Genomic DNA, 14,561 nt, shown 5'->3' with positions numbered 1-14,561 from the left:
GTTTTCCAGGCAAGAGTACTGGAGTGGGGTGCCATTGCCTTCTCCATATCCTATGTTAAGTTTCTGTATTTTAGCAAAATGAGACAGATCCACTGAATATTGAACTTTGGAAAATATTAATATTTGTATATCTCTGCATTATTTATTTACCCATTAAATGAAATAGCCCTGCTCCTTTCAGGGTTTTTCTTTCAAACATTAGGGACAAAGGTAGTGTTAATAAATAGAAAAGGATGAAAATAGAAAGAATTATTTGCTTTTGAAATTCCTGTAAGTCTGAATAAGAGATAGTGGGGGAAGATATTAGCATTTTAACTGTAATTCTGTAATGATATTAAATGTTTGTATGGCTAGGAATCAAGTAAAATATAAAGTTTGTGGGAGAAAATGTAGAAGCAGATCGAATCAGTGATCGTATCTTTAATATAAGAGGGTTAAATAGACATACTTCATTTTTAGTTATTTTTACTTTAGTATTGATGGATAATATTGATTTACCCATCCTCTCTTAGTGCTTACTGTATAGATATAGTTGTAATATATCACACCTTTGACTTGAAATTATCTTGAAGTGTTTCTGTTTGTACATGGATCTTGCATCTCTTTCTAAGCCATTTTCTGCTCAAGGATACTATTCTTCTGCATGAATTTATTTGTGTTTTATTTTACTGCAGGAGGAGTTGGATTTGTCTTCTACTTCTCAGATGTCTCCTCTTTCCTTATATGGTGAAAGCTCTAATAACCCCTCCTCAGCAGAGCCACTGAAGGAAGACAAGCCCATCATTGGTCCTAAGAGCAAAACTGGTATTACTCCATCTGCTAACTTCTATTATTTCTATTGTAGACTGAGTGTAAGCTCCATATCTTAAAAGAAAATGTTGCATTAAGTGTATGTTTATTAAGCTAGCTTGCTGTTTTTAAACTAGTGGACCTATATCCTTTGTTGTGAACGTTAATATGAAGAGGAAAGGGAAAAAATGATCTTCTTTGGTTGTCTCTGTCTTTAAAGGTGAATGATGCTCTAAAATAGATTTAGGGCCCCATCTTCAGGAGAAATTTCAAAGTTTCATCTAAAGAAGTTAAATGTGAGGCCTATTTGCCTGTGACATTTGTTAACCTCATTCACCTCAATGCTTTATTCAGTGATTTTAGCTGTGTTTCTTTATTGGTTCCTGTGTCCCCTTAGCAAAGCTGTAGCTTGGTCAGAAAGGAAAACCTCAGATTGAGGAGTCTTCTTCAGTCCACTAAGATAAAATTCTGTTTTTCAGTACATTAAGCTATGCTTAAACTTCAGTTAAGGGTAGTCAGAGGTTAAGATAATGTGTAGAGAAAGGTGTATAATAGAATCTGCTTTCTAGGATTTGCTTAATTGCACTTAAATTATATTTGTGGTTTGTTTGGTTTTTCTCCAGAAAATGGACTGACTCCAAAGAAAAAAATTCAAATAAATTCGAAACCTTCAATTCAGCCCAAGCCTTTATTACTTCCAGCAGCACCCAAGACTCAAACAAACCCCAGCGTTCCAGCAAAAACCATCATTATTCAGACACTACCAACACTTATGCCATTGGCAAAGCAGCAACCAATTATCAGTATACATCCTGCACCCACTAAAGGTACCTGAATGGAATCTGATGCTCTCTATGTTTAATTGGAGGACACTGAGGCATGTGTTATATGATTTGTTTTAATGCAGGGTATAATTTCTGAGCACATGCTGGGTGTGTGTCAAGAATGTCCTTGGCTCTGAGGAGGTTATAGAGATGAGTGATACGTGGTTCCTGTCCTAACAAGGGAGGTAGCTATCCAGATCAATTATATCTGATACTTCTCTTTTCTCACAGTTTTAGTGAAAACACCAGTCTCTAAGGCTTGTGATTTTGTGAAGAAGAAAATCTGGAAAATTTTCTTGATGCTATTGTATTCTGAGATTTTTGTGTCTATGAATTTTTTTTTGTTTTTAAGGAGAGGTTAGTATTTAAAATACGATGGTTCATTTCAGGTCTAATAGGTGTGTTTTGACAATAGAATCAGACTCTTTAATCTCCGAGTAGTAGGAAGCATCGTTTAACAAACATGAGCTTGTACGGGGCATTAAATACCTGAACCTCTGACTTTTAAGCCATTAAGAATGTGTGTTTCTATATTTTGTCCACTAGATGGCCTCGTGTAGTTGATTCTATTAGAAGTTGAGGTCTGTCTTGAAAGTTCAAGTCTGAGGATTTGGTACTGTTCACTTATAGGAATATGTATATATTTGTCACATATATGACCAACCTAGACAGCATATTAAAAAGCAGAGACATTACTTTGCCAAAAAGGTCTATCTAGCCAAAGCTATGGTTTTTCCAGTAGTGATGTATGGATGTGAGAGTTGGACCATAAAGAAAGCTGAGTGCCAAAGAATTGATGCTTTTGTACTGTGAGGTTGGAGAAGATTCTTTAGTGTCCCTTCCCTTGACTGCAAAGAGATCCAATCAGTCCATCCTAAAGGAAATCAGTCCTGAATATTCATTGGAAGGACTCATGCTGAAGCTGAAGTTCCAGTACTTTGGCCACCTGATGAGAAGAACTGACTCGTTGGAAAAGACCCTGACACTGGGAAGGATTGAGGGCAGGAGGAGAAGGGGAAGACAGAGGATGAGATGGTTGGATGGCATCACCGACTCGATGCACATGAGTTTGAGCAACCTCTGGGAGTTGGTGATGGACAGGGCGGCCTGGCATGTATAGTCCATGGGGTCACAGAGAGTCAGACAAATGACTGAGTGGCTGAACTGACTGAACATACAGGGTTCATCTGCACACAGAGCTCTCTTGGGAAGATTATTCATCATTGTGCCTATACTGATGTGTGTACACATGGCTAAAGCGAAACTTGTGCAGCCTTGTTTCCGTGGATTTATCTATTGGCACCAAGTAAGACTAGGTATCAATGGGGTATGGGTTATAAATAAATACCAATGTTACGTTTATAACTATATTTTCAGTTATAGATTTTTAGCTCATTTCTTTGAAGCATGGTTTTAATGAGGGCAAGGTCATAAATTTGATTTGCAGGTACTCTGTTAACTTTGCTCTATTCCATGGTCACAGACAGTATGGCATTGATAAAAAGAACTAGGTGAGAGACTGGATGGATCCGTGAAAATTCACCAAGCCCTTCCAGAAAACCCCAACCAAACAAACCTGAAATACCTGCCCTCTGAGGACAGGGTCAAAATACAGTCTTTTTCATATGAAAAATAACACTCCTGTCTAATGGGTATCCTTGTGACCTGTGAATGGATGTCATGAACTCCTTGAAATAAAATGCAAGATTTAGTGTATATTATTTGTGGATTTTTCTAGGGATAGTCTCCGAAACTTTCATCAGGATCTCAAAAGTGTACATCGTCCCAAAGGCTAAGAATTTAAATGTGTGAAGAGCTTTATTATAGTTTCCATAAGCTATTAAAACATATACATAAAAAGTAAAAGTTTGACATTAATATGATCAGTATGTAAAGCAAGAGGTGTTCCTAAGAATTTGCTCTTAGTAAACCATTGGTTATGTTTGAATGATAGAAAATCTTACCTATAGCGATAAGAGAAACTTCTCTGAGCAGTTCATCAGTTTCAGAGGCTTGAATCATACACTATTCAGAACTTCAGTGCTTTCCCATTATCTGAAAACAGTATTTATTTTGGGGGAGCATATGCTAATACAGGCCTTGTTACTATTTTTATAGTGTAATCTGGAGAGGTAATCTTGTAATAACATAACAGATTTAAATGTATAACTTCCAGTCTTCCATTTATTTGATAATGAGGAGAGAAGAAGAGAAATATAGGAAAGGCATTTTACAGTTAATCAATCTAAGTATCAGAAGTAAATATTTGTTATTAAAAAAGAAGTAATTTCTTTTTTTGGCTACACTGTGCAGCATGCGAGATCTTTGCTCCCCACTCAGGGATCAAACTCTTGCCCCTGCATTGGAAGTGCAGAGTCTTAACCACTGGACTACCAGGCAAGTCCTGCAAAAAAGAAGTAAAGTAATTCTTATAGGATTAAGTTCAAATTGTCTGGCTTGGAAGGTGAAACCCATCATGGTTTGTCTCCAGTTTAGTTTTCTCACTTTACCTTATAATAATAACTCTCTTTTCTATAAATCTTTGGTTCAACTAAGTTGGCTATTGTCCGTTACATTTTCTTGCTTTTTCTAGTTTCTTGACATGCTGTTCAGCCTGCCTTAAATAACTTCTGCCGACTTCTACATCTGTGTCCTAGACATTCATGAAGATTCTTATGATAGTGCAGGTGAGAGATGTTGAAACTTGGAATATCAGTAAAGATCCCGGATAGACAGTGGAGATGTTAGAAAGTGTAGAATCACAGGGGTTGGCAGTTAGGTGATGGGAATGGAGGACGGAAAAAGGGAAAGTATCCTCTCTTGGGCTTTTTGGGTAGATAGTGGTTCAAATCACTGAAATGGAGGATAGAGGTAGAATAACTTGTCCCCAGTCGTTCTATTAATAGAGGCACAGTCAGAACTTGAGCCCAGATGGTCTGGCTCAGAGTCTGTGTAATTAATCATTATGTTCTATTGCCTCTGAAAGAATGCAGACAAGTGGTCCTGGATCTCAAGAATTGACTATCTAATTGGAAAATTATATCAATAGTTAAATAATAGTAACTATGAGAACTAATGAATTAATTATACATGAAATACCCTTATGAAAGTTATTATACATAAAAGATCAAGTGCCAGATACCATTCTAAGTGCTTAACTGTGTCATCTTATTTAATCCTCACATCAGCTCTGTGAGGATAGGTGCTATTATTACCATCTTCCTTTTATAGATGAGAAAATTAATACACAGAGAAATTATTTCCTCAGTCACACAGCCATACTATTTCAGACAAAGAAGACATTCAATAAATGTTTGATACAAAGTTTGAAATCTCTGAAGATAATTGAGAAGGAAGACACTGACTATCACAATCAGTGAGTCATCCATAGTCAGACGTATCCAGCATTGTAACCAGCCGTGGTCCATGCAGGGGGATTTGTGTGTAATGCCAAAGAGGATTTTGAGCATGCTGAAATGGATAAACAGTGTTTTGGTATGCCCTTTTTAACTGTTTCCACATGAGGAACAGTAGTAACTTGTGTTCAGCTGCTAACTATTTAAGCCCTGAAACAGTTCTTTGCCGTGCGTTTTGTGATCTGGTGAGCATCTACCATGTCAGATTCAGCAAGCCACCGTGAACACACTGTGATAGAAATGTAGTTGCTTCTCCCCATTTTTTCTTGAACCCAAACTTGCTGAGACTATTTAGAGGATCATTGATTTAGATATTAAATAATTTGAGGTTAGTTGGGCACTCTGGGATGAAAGGGCTGGATGAGCATTTTTGAAAAAAAAGAGACATCAATGGCCTGGAAGGACTTGGAGCCACATTTAGTATGCAGATCTTGCCTTGATATTGCTTCATCTCCCTTGCTCCATGCTACAGTTCTGTTAGCAAGGAGATGGTGATAACCAGACAATGAACACTACAGACTTGGATTATTTTTTGAATCAATTTTAAAAAATAGTACAAAACCATCTGCATGTGTTATCTGCCAATGCTTTAAATCTGTAACTGATGCTTAAAGTAGGATTGTTTTTTTTGAAATGATTTCACTCTTTATGGTTACCACCTCCTCTGATCTTTGGAGTAATCCCCTAAACTCACTGAACATTTTAGTTTTGAGGGGTGGCTCAGAGGGTAAAATGTCTGCCTGCAATGCAGGAGACCTGGGTTTGATCCCTGGGTCAGGAGGATCCTCTGGAGAAGGAAATGGCAACCCACTCCAGTACTCTTGCCTGGAAAATCCCATGGACAGAGAAGCCTGGTAGACTATAGTCCATGGGATAGCAAAGAGTTGGACACGACTGAGCGACTTCACTTTCACTTTATCATAATTTTTAAACTCAGAAGATGTGGAACGCTGCTTCTGATAATGCTCTTTTCAAAGTATTGCTTTAAATCAGTGGTTCTCAACCGGTAGACTGTGGATCCTGGGGTATGGGTGGTTGGAGTGGCAGTAGCTTTTGGCTTTTTTGTAGGGTATCTGCAAATCCATATTTTCTGTTGACTGGATAAATAATTTGCTTCGTATATCTTTACACTGATTTTTAAAAATTTTGTGGTTATACTTATGATAATAAATTCCAGATTCATTTCAAATCACTACTAAATTCTTACTAAACTTTTCTCATCACATATTTTCTCAATCTACAGAAACTGAAAGGACAACTGTGATCATCTTGGGTGACCATAATGTTTTTGATATTAAAGAAAGGTCCTTAAATTCAGGCTGGGCACCTTTAGTCTGAGTTTTACATTCTTGACATACATGAGTATGTCTTTCATAGTACCAGACTAACTGTAATAGATCAGAAAGTGTTATTTAAAAAACATTTGGTGATATGCTATTTATTATTATTATTATTATTATTTTTGGTTTTGCAACATTGCCTGCAGGATCTTAGTTCTCTGACCAGGGACTGAACCTATGTCCTTGGAAGTGAAAGTGCAGAGTCCTAACCACTGAACCACCAGGGAATTCTCTATTAATTATTTTTATTTGAATATTTGGCTAGAGCAAATTTATATTTGCTTATGAGTTATTTCCATTTTTATATGTTTTTATTTCATAAAGTAAATTATTCCAAGGGAAAATTAGAAGATAAGACTACTTAGTGATCATTTATACTAAATTGTGTATATGATAAATCTGTGAAATTACTTTTAGGTCTTTCTTACTAATTTACTTACTTTTTAGGGATAAAATACTATTAATTCTAGTATAAGTATGCTTTTCAAGGCTTTTTGAGACAGAAAGACTGATTTTGTAGAAGTGATTTTTTTTTTTTTAAGCTAAGACATGTTCATAATAAACAGGTGTTGAAGCATTATTTTGATTTTTAGTTTTCCTTGATCCTTTGAAATACTGAGCTGAATTTTACATGGGTCATGTTACACTGTCTGAAAGCATAGTATTTTTTTTCCTTCAAGAAGAGTATAAATATACAATGGGAAATTTTAGTTGCCAGTTACTTTAATACCTTTATTTTGCTGGATAGGCTCAGGCAGCTGTGGATGTTAGGTGAGGCTTTCAACACCTTATAAAATTGGCCAGGTCTGAAAGCAAACACTCAGCAGACAAGTAAAAGTTTTACTAGACCAGTATTGGGAGTTGTTTGAGCCTTCTTTAGGTTATGATACTAATTCTCAGATTAGCATAATTTTAAAATATGGTTAAATGTGAAGATTAAGAAAAGACTTGTAGACTGTTTTGGTGGGTAGGGGAATCAACATTATCTGCAGGTTATGTTAAATTACAGATCTATGTTTCCCGTGTTAGCTAAGAATTTATCCCAAGTGGTTTTAACATTTTTGATATTTGTAGACTCAGGTTATTCCAAGTATTGACTTACTGAATCTCTGTCATATATTTTTGGTGTTGTATGTATTTCTAAATCCAATTAACTTAAAATATATGATTCTGTGCTCAGTATACAAGGTTTGTTCTTTGTAATATGATAAATACTTCTAGCACTAAAAAGTTTCAGAAGTTAATACTTAGGGAAATCTATGTATAACTTAGCAGATTTAATATTTGTTAGTTGAAAAAAAGTGTGGAAATACATTGTTAATCATAACTTCAAATAGAATGAATTTAAAACATATTTTAGTAGAGAACATCAATACCTAGATAAACTGTGGGAATTACTGTAGAATTTTGATGTTCTACTCCAGTAGATAATATTCTTTTGTTATGGGTCTTTACAATATTGGAGGTTACTGATGGAGATTACTTGGCTGTGTTTATGCAACAGTAGAGCAATTCTACAATGAAATGGCTACTGAAATGCTAGTTAATAAATTCTAGTAGACAGATCTGTCAGTAGTATGATATACAATGTTACATAACTCACAGGATTTTAAAAATACTTTGCAACACCTAAAGAAAAGGTAATATCCACAGTAGTGGATATAGTGGAACAGCAGTGTGATATGAGAATAGACATACAGTCTATTAAAACACATTTTAATTGAGAACATCAGCACGTATGTGTGCTGCTCTTGATTGTGGTTCAGTTGGTGGTTTCAAATCATTTCAGGTGGTTTTACCTATTGTATCTGCAGAAGAGACCTAAATGCGAAACAGTTTGCCCCTGCCACAGCAGTTACGCACCTTCTGATTCCTTTTCTTTTTTCTCTACTGCAGGTCAGACCGTGGTGCTCTCTCAGCCTACCGTGGTTCAGCTCCAGGCACCTGGAGTTCTGCCCTCTCCTCAACCAGTCCTTGCTGTTGCTGGGGGAACCGCGCAGCTCCCTAATCACGTGGTGAATGTGGTACCAGCCCCTGTGGCAAACGGCCCAGCAAATGGGAAACTTTCTGTGACTAAACCTGTCCTACAAAGTACGATGAAAAATGTGGGTTCCGATGTAAGTTTTGAAGTTGAATGCTTTTTTTAAATGCCTGATTTTGAAAATGAGAACAACAACAACAACAAAAACTATTTTTGTTTTTTAAAGTTTGTTATATTGTGTCAAATGTGCTGAAATTGCACATCCAGTCTCTGGTGGAAAATTAGTGTAAGGCTTAGTTTGTTAGAATCTAAGTGAAAAGGTTTTAAAAAATCCAAAGTGGTTTGACTAAGAGAGGTATGCATACCTTCCTCTTCTTTAATTCCTTCTTTTGAACCTTTTCATCGCAATACTTCAGACTGTCACCCCCAACTCAATCATAAAATACTAGTATTTTACAGGATTCTTTCATGTTTCCTGATTGAAATGTTTTTGGCAACACCCCAGATAAGTCTGTAGACTTCTTTTTGGTCAGAGTTTATATTTAGCTCCTCTCTTAACTTACTGAAGAGTTCTCACCACTGCATAATGATGACTTGCTACTCTTAGGAATTCTGTTTCTTAATGATTATTTAGTTTTTTCCCATCTTTGCAAACCTTCAGATTTTCTGTTGTAGGGACTTTTTGTAATTTATAAATCACAGAAAGTTTCCTAAGATCTCTCACAGCCTAAAACCAGTTATAGTACTTGCCAGCTAACTCTTGCTTTCTTTAAAAGTGATACAAAATACCTTATGTTATATGTTAAACAGTAATTGAACATTATGGGCCTGAAGTTCAATGAAAGTTAACATCAAGTAATTAGTCTGAAAGTGGATTCTCTAAAATCATGACTGGGAAAGCAAAACAAACCCTATACCTTTTTTTAAAAATAGAAGTGGATATTACCTTTTCTTTAGGTATTGCAAAGTATTTTTAAAATCCTGTGAGTTATGTAACATTGTATATCCTACTATTGACAGATCTGTCTACTAGAATTTATTAACTAGCATTTCAGTAGCCATTTCATTGTAGAATTGCTCTACTGTTGCATAAACACAGCCAAGTAATCTCCATCAGTAATCTCCAATATTGTAAAGACCCATAACAAAAGAATATTATCTACTGGAGTAGAACATCGAAATTCTAGAGTAATTCCCACAGTTTATATAGGTATTGAAAACGGTGTGTGCCAATACATGAAGGAGGAACGGTAGTGTTGTATGAGAATAGACATACGGTACAGGAGTGAGCTCGACTGCTACGTTTGAGTACTGAAAAAGGTAAGCACACAGTGCTGTGGTATAATAGACACTAATGCATAGTATGTGTTTCAAATGCAGATGAAATGATGTGAAGCTGAGATTTGTTTTAAAATACTCTATGTGGAGGTGATGAGCACAGAACAGAGGAAACATGATTAGCAAAAAAATGTTGGTACTCACTGAGGGTGTGTGTGTAGTCTTTCTTTCCTTTTGGTGTTTGAGAAGTTTTCTACAATAAATGAACAATGATAACAAAAATCTAAAAAATATTTCATGATATTTTCAACTAAAAATCATACATCCAGCTTTTCAATTAAACAGTTTTTCACAGGAGAATGATGTTCACAGGGAAATTCTGTTTCATTTCTGGTGATTGGTCTGTTCAAATTATGTTTCTTCTTGATTAAGTTTCGGCAGGCCGTATGTTTCTAGAAACTTGGGTAATTCTAGGTGGTCCAGTTTTTTGGCATATAACTGTTCATAGTTTCCTCCTATGATTTTTTTGTGTTTCTGTGGTACCAGTTGTTATTTCTCCTCTTTGATTTCTTACTGGGTTCTCTTTGCTTTCCTCTAGGTGGGTGTGGTGAGAGGCTTATGGTTTATCTTTTCAGAAGACCAGCTCTTGTTTTATTGATCTTTTCTGTTGTTTTTGGATCTTTATTTTATTTATTTCCTCTCTGATTTTATTATCTCCTTCATTTTGCTGACTTTGGGTTTTGTCTGTTCTTTTTTTCCTAATTCTTTTAGGTGTCAGGTTAGATTATTTGAGATTTTTCTTCTTTCTTGAGGAAGGCCTGTATGGCTATGAACTTCCCTTTTAGAACTGTTCTTGTTACATCCCATAGATTTTAGAAAGCTGTGTTTTCATTTTCTCTTGTCTTGAAGTATTTTCTGATTTCCTCTTTGGTTTCATTGTTGACCCATTGTTTGTTTAGTGGCTTGTTGTTTAGTCTCCATGTGTTCATTCTTTTCCCGTTTTTCTTGCTGTGGTTGATTTCTAGTTTCATACTGTTGTGATCAGAAAAGATGCTTAAAATAATTTCTATTCTGAACAAGGATTTTGAAAATGATTGCTTAAATTTTTCTTTTAATACTTTTTAAATTGTAAATTTGAATATTTTTTCTATAATACAAATAAAACTTGCAATAGAAAATATTCAAAGGTAATTTGTTTAGACATTAAAAATATGTATTTTGAAATATTTTAGACGTGAAAAAGGTAATGGCTAATTAGAAATTTTAAAAATACTGATGTATATGACATCTATATATTTTTTGATTACCAATCATACCTCAGTGAGTACCAACATTTTTTTTGCTAATCATGTTTCCTCTGTTCTGTGCTCATCACCTCCACATAGAGTGTTTTAAAGCAAATCTCAGCTTCACACCATTTCATCTTCAGTTGAAACACATACTATGCGTTAGTATCTATTATGCTATAGCACTGGGTGCTTACTTTTTTTAGTACTCAAAATAAACTAACATAATAGTCAAGCTTAATCCTGTACTATATATCTATTTTTATGTAACACTACTGTTCCTCCTTCATGTCTTGGCACACACTGTTTTCAATGTTAAAAAATCTTAGCATATTTTAGTCTACATTCATTGAGTTATAACATTCAATCATGGGATGGTCCAGAGGAACGTAGCTAGGATGGGGAGATGGTCTAGAAACCATGTCATGGGGAGAAGAATGGTTTAAAGGTTGGTATGATTCAGTCAACTGAAGAAAAGAAGACTGTAGAGCCATCTTCTAGAAAATGAAGGTTGTCATTTGGAAAATAGGATAACTGTTCTGGGTTATTCCAGAGGATTCATCTAGAACAGGTGCAGGTAAGTTACAGAAAGTAGAAGTCAAAGTCGCCGTCTGTCCTACTCTTTGCGATCCCATGGATGTACACTCCATGGAATTCTCCAGGCCAGAATACTGGAGTGGGTAGCCAGCTGTTCCCTTATCTTCCCAACCTAAGGATCAAACCCTGGTCTCCCACATTGCAGGCAGATTCTTTACCAGCTAAGCCATGAAGGAAGCCAAAGAATACTTGAGTGGGTAGCCTATTTCTTCTTCAGTGAATCTTCCCAACCCAGGAATCAAACAGGGGTCTCCTGCATTGCAGGCCGATTCTCTACCAGCTGAGCTACAAGGGAAGCCCAAGTTATAGAAAAATTTCTTCTAAGAGTCTTTGATGCAATAATTCTATTTAAAAACAAGAAGAGATCATTGTTTTTCTTCTAGGCTTAATATCTGAATAATGAGCATCTTAATGTTGGCAGTCAAGTCATCATTGTATGTCACTGACACACATTCTGTAATCTTTATAAACATTGCAACTAATTATTTGTCAGTCTATTAGCCAGACATCCTTTAGAAGTTCTTTGACATGAAAGACTGTGTCTGTTTTGGTTTTAAACTCTTTGAGTGCTTTGTAAATTTGGTGTATAATGCAGTCAACATTGAAGAACTGGGGGATGTGTGAGATGAGAAAGTATAGAACCAACAAGTATTAGCTTTTTTAAAAGCAATAATTATTGACTAGCATTCTTATTATTTTTCAAAATTCAGAATTGACAGTGTTATACAAGAAAGATTCAAGTACTTTATGTCTGGTGCAAGAGACATAAAGATGATTAGAAGACATTTTCTAATCAACCTGCATTGAGATTTTTGTGTTTGCTTTTCCTTGACTGGCACATCAGGGAGTGAGCCAAACCTTTTCAGTATGAGTTTTCTGTTAGAGGTTTTGACTTAATGTTTATTTCAAGTAAAGAAACATCAGTCTGTCCTCTATCAGCTGGCCAAGCCATTCAGGAACCCAGGATAAATCTGTTCCAGAAGGAGCTGCAGAAAACTTTGATCTGCTCACATATGTAGTCTCCTGTAACCTCAACAGTGTGTGTGTTTGTTAGACTCAAGTCCTATTAAATTAGGATAAATTTGAGTTAGTATAACCCCGATTCAAAATGGCCAAAATGAAAACTTTTTCAGCAAGCATTTTTTTATGTGTTTTTAAACCACAAAATGTGGTGGAAAAGTTGTAATTCGGTACCAAAAAAAAAGTGTATCAGTTTTTTGTGGCTTTGTATTGCTGACATGGCTTCTTTTTTTCTACCTTTTTTGTTCTTTTCATTTGGCTGGTTTCACTCTCCAGAGGTCTGCCCCTGCCATAAAGTAGCATTTTTAACATACCATATTCTGCAAACTACATTAAGTGCCACATTTTTTGTTATGAAACAGTTTGCCTGGTTCAAATTATAATCTCACTCTTCCTGCCTTTTGCTGGTAAATCTGTTCTGTTTAACTCTTGGAAACCTCACCTAAGTCTTCAAGAAATATGGTTGGTTTTTGGCTCAGATCCTGATGGAAAAAATGAACATGGTCTCTCATTTCAGTGTAGAAATTCTCTTAAGCAGTTTCTTAGTAAATGGTAGTCTTGGAACTACAAAGATGCCTTCATGGGAGAATATGCTTATCTTTCTTTAAGGTGCTATTGAATGTTGCCAAACATCAAACCAAGGGCTTGGAAACAGCAATTTGTTTAAATCTGCATTGAATACTTCCGCTTACCCATTATAATTCCATAAAGTTCACAAGACATTATGGCCCTAGTTTTAAGGCTATGGAGCTGCAACATTGTTTTGGTTACTGGGACAACAGAGCAGAAAAAAGAGTGGTGAAATTCTATAGTAAATGTCGCAAGTGGGTCAAGGTGGAGCAAAAACCCATAATAGGAATCAGTTGGTGGATACAATGGAAAGAAAATGATCAGAAACAAGGTCAGAACTTGAAATAACATCAGATGGGAGGCTGATGAAGGGGTACAGGGTATACTGACAGGAGGCCGCAGGTCTTCCTCTCAGTCCATTTGCTCCACTGAGCGTCTTTCAAACCCCTTATTACTTTGGACCCTCTGTCTTGTTCTTTACTTAGTGACCTTGACTCCTTCCATCCCAGCCCCTTCCCTTTGGGAGTCCCTGTCCTGGGTCACCAGAGCCATCATGAGAAGGCGGGTGCTGGGGGATCCTTTCCAGTGGCCTTGGGTGTGAGAATGGTGTGGAGGGGATTCCCCTGGCATACATCCCAAATTGAAACTTTGTGTTTCTTTCTGTGGGGACAGTGTTACATAGTTAAGTTCAAGAATTCAGGTATTGTTAGTATTGTCAGCATGGGGGTGATGTGATACTGGCCCAGCTGATGCTGTACACACAGTGTTCCTTTACTGCAGTGGCGGAATGCTGAAGTTGGGAATTGACTACATTTACAGCAAGCAGTAAGCAAGCCTCATCATTGTCCAGAGGGAGATGTTACCTCATCTCTCAAGGTCAACCCTGAGAAATGGCCTGGGTAAAGAGTGGTCAGGGCTTTGTATTTTTGTCATACCCAGGAGCATGTGTAATAGCAGGACTCACAGGGTACCCCCTGAAGGAGTAGCTTCCAAGAAAAATATGAATCTGAAACAATCTGTTTACAATGCAAAGTAGTGTGGAGAAACTTAGAAAGATGGAGAGTGTCTGTGTTCTATTTCAGAAAAAAAAAGTGCAACTACTGAACATTTAAGATGCATATTTTGACTGTAAACCCACAAATAGATACTCTGTTAGGTCAAAGTGTGAGCTGAATAACCTTGAATTGTGTGACTACCTTAGACCTAAGAAGATAAATAGTGAATAAATAATGAACTTTTTAGCAACTGAATTCTTAACCAATGGAGACATTGAGATCATGATATTTCTTTAGGCTATAAAGTGGAGGAATCCATCAGAACAAATTCAACAGGAAGATTTAGAGATCTGAAAAGCTATCCAGATTCTAGTAAAGAAATTACTTCTGTGCTGACTACTTTTTGGCTCTGCTGCTACCAGGTACTCTGCACATAAAAGAAAAACATGCTTTGTTAAAATATTT

The 14,561-nt window shown here is 36.3% G+C and overlaps 1 protein-coding gene across 1 annotated transcript in view; it reads left to right on the top strand.

Moving 5' to 3' along the window:
- The window catches only part of ATF6 (activating transcription factor 6), a 239,137-nt gene that overhangs the window by 33,990 nt on the left and 190,586 nt on the right, over window positions 1–14,561 (top strand). The window contains exons 6-8 of the mRNA XM_052637230.1: window positions 675–804; window positions 1,413–1,616; window positions 8,266–8,486. Coding sequence (XP_052493190.1) covers window positions 675–804; window positions 1,413–1,616; window positions 8,266–8,486 — 555 coding nt within the window. The remainder of the gene's footprint in view (window positions 1–674; window positions 805–1,412; window positions 1,617–8,265; window positions 8,487–14,561) is intronic.

The sequence above is a fragment of the Budorcas taxicolor genome, chromosome 3 (genome assembly GCF_023091745.1).
Source record: "Budorcas taxicolor isolate Tak-1 chromosome 3, Takin1.1, whole genome shotgun sequence".
Lineage (NCBI taxonomy): Eukaryota > Metazoa > Chordata > Mammalia > Artiodactyla > Bovidae > Budorcas > Budorcas taxicolor.
The sequence above is the reverse complement of the archived record's forward strand: the minus strand, read 5'-3'. Positions and strand labels throughout refer to the sequence as shown.